We start from the raw sequence: 16,315 nt of genomic DNA on the forward strand, positions 1-16,315 counted from the left end.
TACTTCTTTGATAACTCATAAAACTTTAGGAGGGTAGGGCAGATCAAAATATGAAATGCTCTGTAAGGCTTAATGTGCTGTTTAAATTTGGGATAAGGACAGTATCTGTGATTTTTTTGGTATATGGAACATCCAGTAATTAAACTCCTTCTAAGAATATCAGCACATTTTCTGCAACTTAAAATTTTAAAGTGGGAGCTCTTTGAGAATAGGGGATTGATTGTGTATCTTTGTGTCTTTGACAATTAGCACAGGAGTATTATAGTTGTGTATATATTCACTTTCATACATATATGGATGTATATATAGTGTATATATATACATATGTGGGTGTGTATATGTGAGTGTCACGTATTAAGTGCCTACTACCAAACTAGTGCTTATTTCGTTGCTTTTGACTGACTCAGGAAGTTTCCTAGAACACTGAGAAGGACAGGGATTTGCCTACAGTTATACTGCCAGTGTGTATCAGAAATGAGACTTGAAGCCAGATTTTCCTAGTTTCTTGGCCATCTCTCTATTTCAAAAATATTGGTTTACCCCAAGATAAGGAAACTGTGGTGTAGTCCTCTTAAATTCTATTAGTTTCGTCAATTTCAGTTAAATAATAAATAGTAGCTCATTCTTTTTTTTTTTTTTTTTTTTGAGATAATCAGGGTTAAGTGACTTAGCCAGGATCACACAGCTAGGAAGTGCCTAAGGCTGGATTTGAACTCACATTCTTCTGACTTCATGCCCAACACTCTATCCACTGTGCCAATTAGTGACCCTGTTGAATTCAATTGGATTGGATTAGGTTGGGCAAGAAAATTTATGAAAGAAAACTGGTGACTAATCCAAACTCAGGAGGATAGTGAATATCAGGATATTTGTCTCCAGGTATAACACTCTTGCCTTTATATAATAAACATAACAGGGTATTTTCTAATATCTTTAGGACTAGATAGTTTTGAAGTTCCTTCTACCAGCAGATCTATGGTCTTATGACGAGCCTATATATACAGAACCATTCTGGTAGGGCCTTAGGGTACTAGAGAGATAACATAGATGGGTGTATGAAAGGCCATCCTTAGTTACCCAAGGCATAGCCTTAGAATCCATGTCCAAAAATGGGTTCAAGTTTTGTGGCTCATACTAGCTATATGACCATGAAGAAATCATTTAATTTTTCAGTGTCATCAGGAAACTCTAAGGTAACAAATTTCAGGTATTAAATAATAATAAAACAATAGCTAATATTTATATAGCATTTCCTATGTGCTAAACACTCTACTAAGCCCTTTACAAATATGATCTCATTTGATCCTCACAACAACTATGAGAATAGGTACTGTTATTAATCCCATTTTACAGATAAAACAGTTTAAATGACTTGCCAGAGTTACAGTTACTAAGTAAAACCAGATTTGCAGTCTGATCTTCTTGATTCCAAGCCCAGAAGTCAATTCACTAGACACCTTGTTGCTGATGTGTTTTATTTACTTACAATGATGAGAGTTTTTTGTACTGATGCAGTCCAAAACAGATCCACATTACCTCTCCTCTATTTTTTTGTTCTTTTTTCTTTTTAAAGCAAGTTTCCAATCTAGAAAAATAATCAATAAGAAAGGCTATTTAACATTGAGGCATATCCAAGCATATTTCACATAAAGTTAACCCAAGCAACATCATTTCACAGTAACATTGCTAATACATGATAAATCAATACTAGCCTCTATTGAGGATAGCCTTCGGTAAATCCCAGAGACAAACTCAATCAAACTGATCAGTGTTAATCTGTTTTTTCCCACTTCAATTATTGAAAATCATAAAGGGAATGGTGTAATTTATCTATAAACAGCTCACCAGTTAGAGGATAGACATTAGCAATAATATCTGTATTCATAGCAGAGTTGTCTGGTTCCTTATAAATCCTTTTGGACCACAAAAGGAAAAGAGAACAAGTAAAATGATAATGATATTTTTGGGGTTTTTTCTATTTTAGCCCAATTTTCTCAACATCAGAGTCATCTTCACCTTGGTTTAATGAATCGATTGTGCAAACATAGGAAGGAGGGGGGATAATTAGACAATAGAACTTTTGGGAAGGGATGGAACTTGGAAATTTTAGTAGACTCTGATGTCAAGATAAACTGTGACTTGGCAATTAAGAAAATTCACTTTAATTTGATTTGCATTAACAGAAGTTTAATATCCAGAACAAGGAAATCTTTTGCCTACTGAACTTTGCCCTAGATAAGAATATATCCAAATTATTCAATTCAGTTTAATAGGCACTTAATAATTATAACTAGCATTAATATAGTGCTATAAGGCTTATGAAGCTCTTTACATATGTTATTTCATTTAATCCTCATAATATCCTTGTGAAATCAATCATCCTCATTTTACAGATGAAGATACTGAGAGGTGAAGTGATCTACATAGAATTTCTTGGCAATATGGATACACACACACACACATATATACACATATATATATACGTGTGTATTTAATTACTGACAGATAACATAAATTGTATATATTTATATGTGTCTATTATATATAGATATATAAATCACAATATCCATATATGAGAATATGAGTATAGTGATAAGAGAGCAAACCTGAGAGTTAGGAAGATCTGAGTTCAAATTCTGTCCTTTGTTCTATCCTTACAAGATTTCAAGGTTGTCCAGAAGCAATGAGCCTACAGAAATCCTACTTAGATGCCTTTTATAAGAGAATAATAGAGTGATAGTTATTACCTGAGCGGTATAAATTCACATATTATTGTATTATAGCATATTATTTTTACTTCAATTGTGTCATGCTTGTTACAGAGAGAGAGAAAAGGGGAAGGGAGAGAGAAAATTGGGAGAAAATAAAACAGATAGGGAATTCAGGAAACCTGATTTTCTGATCTTATCTCTGTCCTTTGTTTACTATGTGACTTTAGAAAAAGTATTTGACCTCTCTGGACTTATGTTTCTTTTTATGTAAAATGAGGGGATTGGACTAAATAATCTCTCTAAAATTCCTTCTTATCCTCAGTTCACTCACTTGCAAAATGTATATACTACTTTCACTACCTAATTTACAAGGTTATTCTAAGGAACAATTTTATGCTTCTTCTGCCATTCTGTGAGTCTTGGTTTACTAGTGTCTAGGTGGGTGTGATCCTTCAGCTAACTGCTTAATCATACTGTCACCCTTAAGCTTTCTCTAGGCTATCTTCCAAATCAGGTGAGACATGGAAAAAAAAAAAAGCTATATTCTTCAGAGAAATCCAGCTGTGAACAAGTCATACATTCTTCTGCCCTTAATTTTACTGTCTTGTATTTTAATGTGTGAAGGAGAAAATTGTCGTAATCAAATGTTACTAACAGTAAAACTCCTTTTCCCATTACCTGTATTGTATCTCAGGTTTCTGCCTGCTTCCAACCTGAATCAGATCAGCTGCAGAATCACCAAGGCATTGATCAGTGTGAGAAACCCCAGGGAAAATTTAGCCAGCTTAATAAAATGTCTATTGTATGATACAAATGATACCTTTATACCTGACTGTCAGTAATATATAAATTCATTGAGATTGCCTGATAAAGGTAATATTCTATATGTAAATGCAAAAGACTATGAATATCATTTTCTATTCATCATCCTCATCTTAGCATTGCTTCTGACTATTCATTTGTACCTTCATTCATTCATTGACTCAAAGCAATATCTCTATCTAAAGCAGGGCAAAGCTTTTCCCCAGGCTACGGAAAGCTTGAAAACCTCACTGTCCTCACTACTCTGTGCCAGAAGATTATACTTGTTATTGTTTACAGAGGCTTTGAGCATTCAAGCTACTTAACTGATCACAAAATAAATACCATCATGGTATGGAAGGTATGATTTTCTGGCTTTAGAAAATAAATATATTTATTTTTTAAAGCAATATTTTAAAAATTCACTTATTTATTTGCAGCAGATCACCATACTCCTTCAGTTTTGCCCTCTGGACAGGTGCCTATGCTACCCAGCCCTGGCATTGAATGAAATGAACATAAAAATTCTGGGAAAGAGACAAAAACAAAGACTTGGACTATGTGTCTACCTTCCTCACTACAAAAAAATTCAATTCTCTGTAACATGAAAAGTTTTGAGACTGAGAAACTTTCATTCAGAATCTTTTATCTTTCCAATCAACATACAGAAATACAATTTAAATATCATCTTAGCAAATTCTGAGAAACTTTTAGTTCCTTAACAACTGAATCTAACTTCCAAATTCATCCCTGTGTTAACAAAAAACAACAGAAATCCCAGTTTGTATTCAAATCCACTTCCTTGGACTCAAACTGTAGTCCTTTTTCTCCCATTCTTATCACATGTCCAGGCTAGATCTGGATTTTTCTGTCTTATCTGGAGTGTGAGTGCTCTAAGTTCATAATTTTCCATGAGATGATATCATCTACAATCTTTAGTTAATAGTGAATAATAAAGAAGGGTCACCAGTAGGCAGATTCTGATAAACTACTTCTTTATCAACACAGATGAAGCTTTTTGGAGCACCTATCTCATCTGTGAGACCCATGTTTGAAATCATAGATAATACAATAGGATGCCCTGCCCCATTATTACGTAGCTATTCTATATTCTAGGAGATGGTTTCATAGGCTAGAGAAGTAAATAGTATTCTTGTTTATTCCCACAACATTCAGCAGCAAAAGCTTGTTAAATGTATGTATTTGACTCCTTAAAATGTTTCATGACCATGCTTCTTTTTATATTATCTTTTTCATTTCATGTCACTCATACCTTCTGCCACAATTTCCTTTACTCCAGTATTACATGCATAGGTAGTCTTGCTTTTTCCCAAGCCTACCTTCTCTACCTACATAAGCAATCCCAACTTTTTTTTATTTTTCTCCAACATTGCACCCTCAATCATTTCCACTGAATAATGTATCTTCAATCTCTTCCTGTTTACTGACTTCTTCCTTATTTTTTATAAACTCATCCATGTCTCCCCAATCTTCAAAAAAGTCTCACTTGATCCCTCCATGTCTACTAACTACTATTCTTTTGTGATCAAACTCTTTGGGAAGTCCAATTATAACCCAGCTTCTTAAATTGTGGTTTATGAACCTATATGGGATTTCATAATTGAATGAATGGATCATGAAATTATGATTAATCATTTATTATTACTTGTAATTATTTATTATATACAATCATCAATATATTACATACAATATAATGTATTAAAGATCATATTCAATAAATCACATAACTATTTATATACTATCATTTATTATTTATCAGTTATATAATTTATTTGCTTATTATTCATTATTATTTGTCATTTATTTATTTTTATCATTTTTCATTCACTGATATAATTAATTAATTAAAAGTAGAGCTTTGATTTGTGTACTTATTTTATATACTTACTTACCTGGGGTCACATACAAGTTTCTTATATGAAAACTGGTCAAGAGTAGAAAAATTTTAAGAAGCTCTGATCTACAATAAATGCCTTCATTTCTCTATTCTCACTCACTTCTTAACCCTTTAAAATCTGGCTTCAAACTTTATCATTTCACTAAAAAACCACTGTCTTCAAAGTTACGAATAATCTTTTAACTGCCAAATCCAATGGCTTTTCCTCAATTCTCATTCTTGACTCCACTGCAGCCTTTGTTACTTTGTAACTCCTCATTACTCTCTTCTCCGTTAGCTTTTTTCAATACTTCTTTCTTCTGGTTCTCCTATCTGACCACTTCTTCACAGTCTCCTCATGCAGTGTGTCCTCTCGCTATGAATGTCATATGGTTTTGTCTTTTGCCTTCTCTTTCTCTCTCTACTACTTCACTGGTGATCTCATTAACTTTCTTGGATTGAATTGTCAATTTTACGGTGAAGATTCCTGGTGGTCTCCAGTCTAACATCTTCAACTGCATTTCAGACATCTCAAATTGGACATTCAATAGACATCTTAAATTGGGTATCTAAAATGGACACTATTTTCTTCTAAACATCATATTTGGACTATTGCAATATCCTGCAGATGGGTCTGTTGTCTAAAAATACTCTTCACTCCAACCTATCTTCTGTTCAGCCACTAAAATGATTTTCCTGAAGTGTATGTCTGACCATATCCCACCTCCTCCTTCCTATCACTTGACTCAATAAACTCTAGTGGTTCCCTATCACCTCCAAGATCAAATATAAAACCTTCTTTTTGGTATTCAAAGCCTCCTCCCATCTCTGCCTTCCCTATTCTCCTATTTTTTTTAATGCCCGTGAAGTATTCTTCAATTTAGTACAGTATCTGGAACATAGTAATTGTTTTAAATATTGATTGATTCAATCCAATATCACTGGGTTCCTTGCTATTTACAAATAGAACACACCATTTCTCAGCTCCAAGAATGTTTTTGTACTATCTTCCATGCTTGGAATTCTCTCCTCCTTGAAGCCCTATTGTATCATGTAACAAATTAATATAGTCAAGCAATACACACTGACCATGTCAGAAAATACATGTCTTTGCCAACAGGTAGGAGGGAGCATTCATCATCAGTCTTTTGAAGTCCTGATTGTTATTTGCATTGAACAAAGACTTTGAGTCTCTCAAATGTGTTCTCTTTTTATGATAGAAACTTCTTGGCAGCAACAGCAACAAGCAAATCAGTCAGCTTCATCATGGTTATCAGCAATAGCATGGTTCTCTTTGAAGCAGTTGTGCTACAGTCTGAGAAATAGAGATGAAAGCAATAATACTTTCTGTATATAACTAGTATTGTTTCAAAACAGATGTTTCCTGATCTAGTTTGATTCTAGTTGTGATTCCCTAGACCTTCTTTTATATGGTTTAATAAAAGTAGACTTCTACCAACTTTATACTGTATTAAATTGAAAAGATTCCTTACCCCCATCTTCATAATCAGCAAAGTGTTGGCAGGGGAAGGAGAAAACAAACTTTGGTGGTTCCTCATTGGTTCTAAGGTAGGACTCACAAAGAATCATCAACATATTATTGTCTCCTTTTGCATCTTTTTTTTTTTGACAAAAATCTTTTTGCAAGCTTTCTTAACTATTGAGTAAAGTCTCTTGCATTTCATCTTATATCACTTAAAGATGGTTTTCAGTGATCATAACCTAGGCCTTCTGGCTCAATTGTGAAGAAATGGATTACGTATTTAGAATTTAGAAATTTAATTCTGCCTGCTGAGAATTAAAAGAGAGGAGAAGCAGCCTGGACTAGAAATTCGATTTTAGTCCCAGCTCTATCATTAATTAACTATGTGGCCTTATGATGGTCATAATGCCTCTCTGAGCTTCTGTTTATTCATCTGTTAAATTATGTTTGCCTAGATATTCTCTAAGTTCCCCTGTAGCTATAATATTCCGTGCCCTGTATTCTATCCTTCACCCCCCAAGCATATATAGAAATAATGACAAACACAAATATAAAGAGATATTATATTTTGAGAATTCTGTTTAAAAACAATATATCAGTACAAGTTCAGCTATCCAGCTGGAGATGAGTTCCACATTATGAAATCTACACTCTACCTCCTATAGTAAGTATAACCAAGGCTCATTACTTAGCTCCAAACATTTAACACACCCACCAGTCTACAAAGAAAACAGTGTTGGAGTCTGGGCAAAAAAGCCCATTTAAATAGCATTCTTCATTGACTATTGATGTTTCTTGGATTTCAAGTTGGAGCTAGAACCAGTAATCTGATGCTTTATGTTCAGCACTATGTTAAAGGGGGGTGGAGGTGGGGGAAGCATGTGTTGTCCTGTAATATTTTCTATCTGCCTAAGGATTTTATGTTATTTTCTCATTAGTTCTCACAACACTTCCAGGATTTGAGTTGATGACAAGGGCTGAGAATTGAAGCAATTTTCCCTTTATTCTCCAGCACAATGGGCCTAGCATTAAAACTTAAAGCTATATACTCTTATCCTTCTGCTTACTCCAAAGATGTCTGTTGTTTAAGTAAAAGCATCTTTATAAAAGGTTGACATCAATTTTTACTAAATTCATTAAAATTTCCAGATATAGGTAGAACTGTTTATATAAATACCAAAAAACCCCACAAAACACAAAATAGCAAAGATTATGATTATGTGTTATTCATTTTGCTATTGATTCTGATTATTCATCTGTGATTTCATTCACTAAGTGACTCAAAGCAACAATTCAGATTTCTCTTGAATTAGTTGCAGGGGATAAAAGACTTAAGCAGGAAAACTTCATAAAATAAATTTAAGAAACGGGTTTGTTTGTTTGTTTTGCTTATTTTGTTTTTATACTTTCAGCCCACCATTTCAATTCCAGTGTAACCACACAAAGATATGCAGACCATAGCAAAAAGGAAACAGAATCAAGTAAGTGTTCTTAGTCTTTCTAAATTCATTAACTTGCTCAGAGTGTTCTATGCTCTGGGCAAACTGGAACAGGAAATCATGTCACCCTTTCAGAATAGCCCTGTGGCTATGTGTGGAGTTAGGGATGAGGGCCAGGGAGAGGGTATTTGGATGGGTATGGGTATGAGGATATGTGGAGGATGGACTGTCACCTCTGGAACTTCTATCAAGGCTCATCCAAGTAAAAGGATGACCATTAAAATAGTGACCAATTGGTCACTATGTGCAAAGGTTGAATGTGAACTGCCTCCTGATGGTTCAAGTCAATGCTTGAGACAGAGAAGAATGGAAAGATGGCAATTATTAAGTAAATGATAAGAGAAGTTGCAAGTGCCCCAAACACAGAGCTCTGGTTTGCTCTACCAGTCTCAGAAGTATAAATGGGAATTTTGCAAGTGTCCCAATTTCCACAATGAGCAAATGGTACGCTTTTCAAGCAGCATCTCAGGATTTTGCTTTTATTTTGTCTATTCTAATACAATACAAAAACAACTCAAATTTCTCCTGAATCAGTTATAGGATGGAAGACTTAAGCAGGGAAACTTCATAAAATAAAACTTGAAAATTAACTTTATTTATTTCTTTTTGTACTTTCAGCCCACCAATTCAATTCCACTGTAACTACACAGAGTTATCCAGGCTATAGCATGAAGGAAACAGAACCAAGTAAGTGTTCTCAGTTTCTAACTTGCTCAAAGTGGTCTATACTCCAGGCAAACTAGAACAGGAAAACATGTAATCTTTTCAGAATGGTTTTATGTGTATGTGTGGAGTTAGGGACAGGGGCAAGAGGAGGGTATTTGGATGGGTATGGTTATGTGGATATGTGGAGAATTTGCTAGCATCCCTGGAACTTCTATCAAGGCTCATCCAAATAAAAGGATGACCAATAAAATAGTGACCAATTGGTCACTATGTGCAAAGGTTGAATGTGAACTGCCTTCTGATGGTTCAAGTCAATGCTTGAGACAGAGAAGAAAGGAAAGAAGACAAATTATTAAGTAAATGATAAGGGAAGTTGCAAGTGCCCCAAACACAGAACTCTGGTTTGCTCTACCAGCCTCAGAACCATAAATGGGAATTTTGCATTCCACAGTGGGCAAATGATTATGCTTTTCAAGCAACATCTCAGGATTTTGCTGTTATTTTCTCTAATTTAATACAGTACAAATACAATCTAATACAATGTAAAAGCAACAACTCAAATTTCTCATGAATCAGTTGCATAGGATGGAAGGCTTAAGCAGGAAAACTTCATAAAATAAACCTGACAAACAACTTTGCTTTTTTGTTTTGTACTTTCAGCCAGTCAGTTCAATTCCAATGTAACTAGACAGAGCTATCCAGACCACAGCAAGAAGGGAACAGAAGCAAGTAAGTGTAGTAACTGGTCTTTTAAAGCTTATTAATTTGTTCATAGTAGTCTGTACTCTAGGCAAACTGAAAGAGGAAGTGAAAGGAAATCATGTAACACCTACACCTACTAGACTCAAAGATGGGAAGACTTGAGTGATTTCCAGTTCATAAACAGTGATTTTGAGACCTTGGGCAAAGCCTTTTCAGCTTTCTGATCCTTTATTTCCTCATATGGAAAAATTAAGGATTGCACATGATGACTTCTAAGTTCCCTTCTAATTCCAAATATATGACCCAAGAGTTCCCTTGGTTGCATTTATGAAAAGAAAAAGAGCAGGAGAGGGGAGAAACTCATCTCAGTTGGACATTTGAGTTAACTTATTATTCACATTACAATAGGTATAAAGCTCTATTGTTTCTAACTGAAAGTAGACTTCAGGTGCAGTCAGTGTACTCTCTAAATTCAGACCCTGGACAAAGCCCTGTTCAGCACCCTCCCCAGAACATCAACCACTATTTTTACTATTGTAAAATACTGATTTTTTTGGTATACTATTTACTATTAGTGAATAGTTTAACTATTAGTGTTTACTATTTAGTGACCCTGAAGAAATGGAGAAACTGAATCACCAGTTATGCCCAGATCAGCTATTTCCCTACTCTAAAATCCTTTGCAAAATCTGAGACTCTATGATTCTTCTCTGCCCTAGAAGCTGTGAGATTCCAGTTGAAAATGCTTTGAAAAACACCATGATCACTGTTGGCATTTCCAGAATATTTTAGATAGGGGTGAAAACTATAAACTCTTCCATTTTTCCTCTTCTCCCACCTGAAAACTGAATTTAATGGCATGTTAAGTAGAAAGAGTAGTGGATTTGGACCGAGGAGATCTAGGTGCCAGTCCTGGTTGTGTGACACAGGACAAATCCCTTCATCTCTATGACCTTCAGGGTTTTTTATGTGTAAAATAGCATTTGCACTACCCATCTGTGAAGCAAACATCCCATAATCTATAAACTGCTACATAAATGTGAGTGATTATTATGAGCTACTATTAATTTGAAGTCAAAAAAATCGATCTCATACTTGTAACTAAATCCATTGCCGCTATGATAACTTCCACTAAGTGACTTTGGAGACAAATAAGTTTTGTTGGAAATGCAGGCAATATTCCCAGGGTTTTACTTAAGCAAGAATAGGAAAATCTACAGTTTTCTAATTCATGGCCATCTTTTTTTCCTGACAATCTTTGAAGAAAAATTCCCTGCTGCAAGCTGAGCTATTTGTAACAGTTCACAAAAACAAATTAGGATCCAACAAGCTAATATTGATTGCTCCCTCACAAACTGTTTTTGAAACATGTTCTACTTGTTAGATAGGACTGTAATGTGGCATCTGATATTAGATGACACATTTGGCAAGATTCATGACAGGCATTGGTAATTGGATTTTTTGCCTCCTAGTATGTTTATTTCAATAGGTTTTTGAAATGTGAAGCAGCAGGAAAAAGAATAAGTGCAAATAGATTCCTAGTGAAACAAACTCAATAATAATACTTAAAGAGCATTTTTTGTGTGCTAACCAGCATGCTGCAGGTAATATTTAGTATTCATATATATTAATAATTCATATTTAAAGCCCTTAAAGGCATTGAGTATTTTCCTCACAATTACCCTATGAAGAAGGTAATGTGAGTATTATCACCCTCATTTTACAAATGAGGAAATGATGGCAGAGAGAATTTACCTTGGCCATGGTCACATGGTTAATAAATGACTGAAAAAAGTCTAGAAGTCATGTCTTCTGATTTTAAGACTAGTGAGACAGTGAATAAGATTTTGCTGTATTCTCAGAAAACGATCCTAAAGATGATCACGTTGGTGTCTAGGCAACGCACCTTGTGTCTTTTTTTCTTCATATATAAAAAAGAAAAGATCAGTCTGGCACGACATGGATATAGTTGGCCTTGAGGCAGAAAAAGACCTGGCTTTTCAGTCTTGCTTCTGACACATATTGGCTGGATGAAAGATGAGATGTCACAGAACCTCTCTGTGTGTGTCTGAGGCAACTATCTAAGACTGTAAATGGCAAAATATGTTCTGATCTGCATTGGCAAAAGAAACTCCCCATCCAAAACTCTCTATACCCATGAAACTATAAGACTGCTAAACTAAACTAAACTAAGAGTAAAATAAAGTTAACCAAAAATAGCAACTCTACAACATATGAGTAGTAATTTGATTTATTACAAGAAAAAGGCATGTGCCTGTGAAAACTCCTTATGCCAAGGACTCCATCCAATAGATAATGTCTTGGATATTTATGGGGTACCACAAAAAGGGAAGGTCACATGAGAGGAGCAGAGCACATTCCCTCCCAAGTGGTAATGTTATGGGGAAAAGGAAGGGAGCAGTAGAAGAGGAAGAGCGAGAAGGAGCAGAGGAGCTCAAGAACTTCTGACAGTTCTTTTTATCTAAAAGGGTCCCGTTTATCAATTTCAGGCTGGTTGAAGCTGACTCAATTTCAAGAACACTGAGAGTTTAATAGATTTCAGGTCCAAATGATCATTGTTAAGTTAGTTTAAGAAGACTTCATCTCTGATAAATAGGGCAACTCAAGAAAAAAGTTCAGGAGGCTCCTTCACAATAAAAAAAGTTTTGAACTTTACCCCTATCTCTCCTAAGCCCTAAAGTATATATTTTCTCCCTCAGATTGCTAAAGAAATCTGGTGTTTTGTTTTGTTTTCTTTATTTTTTTTTCCTTCTTGTTTCATCCTGCTTCTCTCCTTTGTGTAAAATATAATGAATCTTCTTGTCTTCTGAGGAGTCAAGTAGTTTCCATTAGTGGTCCAGATTCCAGCCCAGATTCCAGCTCTGTGTTCAGGTTAAACACAGTCCTTGTTAGGAACACTCTATAATAGTCTCCCATTTTCCTAAAATCTCCAAATATCTTAGCTTAAATCAGTTTAATGCCTCAAAGAAATATTATATGCCTTTGAGATGCATAGATTTTGTTAGGTGCTAGGAATAAGAAGATGAATGGCAGATTTTGTTCTCAAGAAGTTTATAATCTAGTTACCAACTTCTTAAACTGTGGTTTATGGCCCTTTATGGGGTCTCATAACAGAATGTGAGGGTCACGAAGACATTTATTATCAGTGAATATTTGATTTGTATAGCTATTTTATATATCCATGTACTCAAGGTCACATAAAAAATTTCTTGGGCTAAAAGGAGTCACGAGTATTTAAGAGACCCTGTTGTAATTAATATAGAACAGAGAGAGAAAGAAGCCATGGGAAAGAATGCTTTAATTCAAATATAACAAATGTATTAGTAAAAAAAAAAAGTAATTGTGGGCAAGTCTCTTAACTTATCTCAATCTTGATTTCATTATCAGCAAAATGAACACAGTAATAACACTTACTTTAAAGGGCTGTTGTGAAAATTAAATGTGATAATATATGTAAAGTTTTTTTTTTTTTGCAAATCTTAAAGTACTGTATAAATGTTAGCTAACATCTATTATCATCATATTACAAGGGGGAGTATGGTAAGTGAGAAAGAGAGTGATTTTAGGAATATCACTCTTCCTTTAGGGGAAGAAAGAGAGTTCGGAGAAGACTTCAAGAAGAAAAGAAACCAGAGTTGAAAACTTAAGGAAGAAGGGACTTCAAAAACCTAAACTTGGATTGGGTGGACAGAAGGGAGGCAATTGGCATCAGGAATATTTGAATTCAAATGTAACCTTAGACATTCACCATTTGTGTAATCTTACTTACTATCTAAGTAAATATCTTAATCTCTTAATCTCTGTCCATATAAATTTCCTCAGCTGTAAAATGGGGATAATAACAGTTTCCTCACAAAATTATTGTGAGGATAAAATGAGATAATATTTATAAAGTATTTAACACAGTACCTGGGTTAAGTGATTTGCCTAGGGTGACACAACTTGTATGTATTAAGTATCTGCGAGCAAATTTGAATTCAGGTCCTCATGACTCCAGGACCACTGCTCTAGCCATTGTACTATCTAGTTGCCCCCTACTTAATAAATTGTGCCCCTACTGTTGTCTTTTCACTTGTATAATTGGGTCTTCCTTAGATCTTAGTCTACATAGAAGCCAGGTATAAATTCCTATATTGTATAATTTCAGAAAGAGTGGGATGCCCCCCAATAGACTAAATAAATAAATCCTCCTTCACTATTTTTTAAAATATGAAATACTGATCCTTCTCCCTGAAAGAGACAGTATGGAATACGTGTTTAATTAGAAGGATGGTCTTAGTCTCAGGAAAGCTTAGTTTTGAATTCCATTTCTGATGCACACTGTCTGACTACAGACAAACAAAATAGTCTTTTAGTGACTCAGTTAATTATCTAAGGATGTAAATGGCTGAGATACTAAACAGCCTTGGTAGAGGGAGTTTTCCCACTGGGAGATCCCTATAGCTTGAAATCACTAGTCAAGCTAAAAAAGAAAAAAAAATTCCATTGGATTGATTTATTTGGCTTCATTATCTTTCATTAAGGTTCAAATCTCCCTGTGAGAGGGCAAATCATTGAGTGCTGTCCATTACTTATATCTTAGTGTAGATGAATGCATTAGTTCCTTTCTGAAAACAAATTTTCATTTGAAAGTAAGGGGAGGTAATGGGTAAAAAAATCATGAGGATATTAAGTGACTAATGTAAGGGATAGAGGGTATTTTATTAAGATTAAAAAGAGGTTACAGACAAGGAAAATGGGAGTAGAAAATGGAAGTTCTAAGAACAAACTTAGATGATTTCACATTTTCGGCCAAAGCTGGCCTTGGTTCCCACCTTTTTTTTTCTCTCTTTTTGTTAGTTATTCAATTTTATCAGCTGGTATTCTGTCTCATGATTTACCCATTACATATTAATTCATTTAAATACAAATATGGAATAAAACATATTCTACAGTAAAGAGATGTTGAAAAATATATACAGAATGAAGAGCAAATTCCTCACATCTTTTTTGGTTTTAGGATAGGAAATAAGCTTGGAGAGGAGAATCAAGAAAAGCTCAATAATTCAATAAAGTTCAATAACTCAAAAAAACTCAAAAGCTCAATAAAGCCACAATTATGAATGCTTGATTCCAAGACAAATTTGGAGAACAAACCAGGGAGTGATTTACCACTTTCCCATTGAGGAGGTACCTCTATCAATGTAAGTTAGAAGTTCTGTCACTTAAATCTTTGGAGAATTACCTGCAGTACTGAAAGGTGTCTAAGACTCTTGCCTAGGGTCACACAGACAATGCTAGATAGATTATTGACCCCTGGAAGGCCCACCCATATCTCCTAAACATAGCCATTATGTAAACCCTTCAATTCCCTGGGAGAAAGATGGGAGGGCTGAATGGAAGTGAAAAGCAGTGGTGAGAAAAGGTAAACTCCAAAAGGGGACATTACAATAATCAGATGCTCAGGTAGTTATCTAGAGCTGGATGAAAGATCTGGATGTTAATAAAGTGAGAAGAGAACAACAAAGCAAAGAAATCCATCATAGGAAGAAATGTTTCCCATCTAGTCAGTGTCCTAGTCACTTTATCCTAGAAGTTTACTCAAAGGGTAAATGGAATTTATTTTTGAAATATGTTTCTTTAAGTTCTTTCTCTTGAGTTTTTTTCAAATATTTCCATGATTGTATTACTTTTATTTCACTCTGTAACTATTTAAAAAATAAAGCTACCCAGGCAAAATAAGATAGCTACCATCTCAATCTGAAAGCTGTATTTCCCCCCAATCCAGCTTGTATAAGAGCTATATATTACCTATAAATTGTATTATTTTGCATATATTTGTAATGAGCCATCACCAGTCACCTTGATCTTTGCTTGCCACTGGACTTTGATAACTTTGAAGGAGAGAGTGAGGCTGATGATTTTTCACAGCCCTGTCTTACTCACATAAAATTCATACTCAAGTCATCACCTTTAGAAATCATTGGTCCTTTTTGAGAACAAAGGAGCAATAGTTATTTGATAAATACATATTTATTCTTTAATGAAATTACAATCTCAAAGATATGGGTATTACCTATAATAGTAACAATGCATAAATTATGCATGCTCTCTCATTCTATATGATTCTTAATATAATGTTTTTTTCTTAAAAATCCTCCATAGAAGATAGATATAGATATAGATATAGATATAGATATAGATATAGATATAGATATAGATATCTCACTGGAGACTTTCCTATGGGTTTTATAATATTTTATGCATATGTGTGTATCACCTGTTTGTTTCATACATATTACTTACCTCCTTTTCTTTTCACACATTTCTCTGATATTATCTTTTATGCCACATCATATCATTATTATCAGTAGTATATTACAGACTCCTTATACACAGGATAAAACTCTTTATTATCCTTTAGGTTACTTGCAATTTTGATTCCTTCAAGATTCTATTATTCCATGAATCTTAGCCAAAAATTACTGCCAGATGAATATTGATATGAAATAAATTATGTTTGCATGCCAGGGAGCAGCTTGAGTTCTTGAAAGTA

The 16,315-nt window shown here is 34.4% G+C and overlaps 1 protein-coding gene across 4 annotated transcripts in view; it reads left to right on the forward strand.

Annotated features, from left to right (window-relative positions):
• The window catches only part of CD96 (CD96 molecule), a 151,875-nt gene that overhangs the window by 105,528 nt on the left and 30,032 nt on the right, over nt 1–16,315 (forward strand). For all 4 annotated transcript variants that reach the window (XM_051985263.1, XM_051985262.1, XM_051985264.1 and 1 more), the window contains 3 exons: nt 8,305–8,373; nt 9,010–9,078; nt 9,718–9,786. In XM_051985263.1, coding sequence (XP_051841223.1) covers nt 8,305–8,373; nt 9,010–9,078; nt 9,718–9,786 — 207 coding nt within the window. The remainder of the gene's footprint in view (nt 1–8,304; nt 8,374–9,009; nt 9,079–9,717; nt 9,787–16,315) is intronic.

Source organism: Antechinus flavipes, chromosome 3 (genome assembly GCF_016432865.1).
Source record: "Antechinus flavipes isolate AdamAnt ecotype Samford, QLD, Australia chromosome 3, AdamAnt_v2, whole genome shotgun sequence".
NCBI lineage: Eukaryota > Metazoa > Chordata > Mammalia > Dasyuromorphia > Dasyuridae > Antechinus > Antechinus flavipes.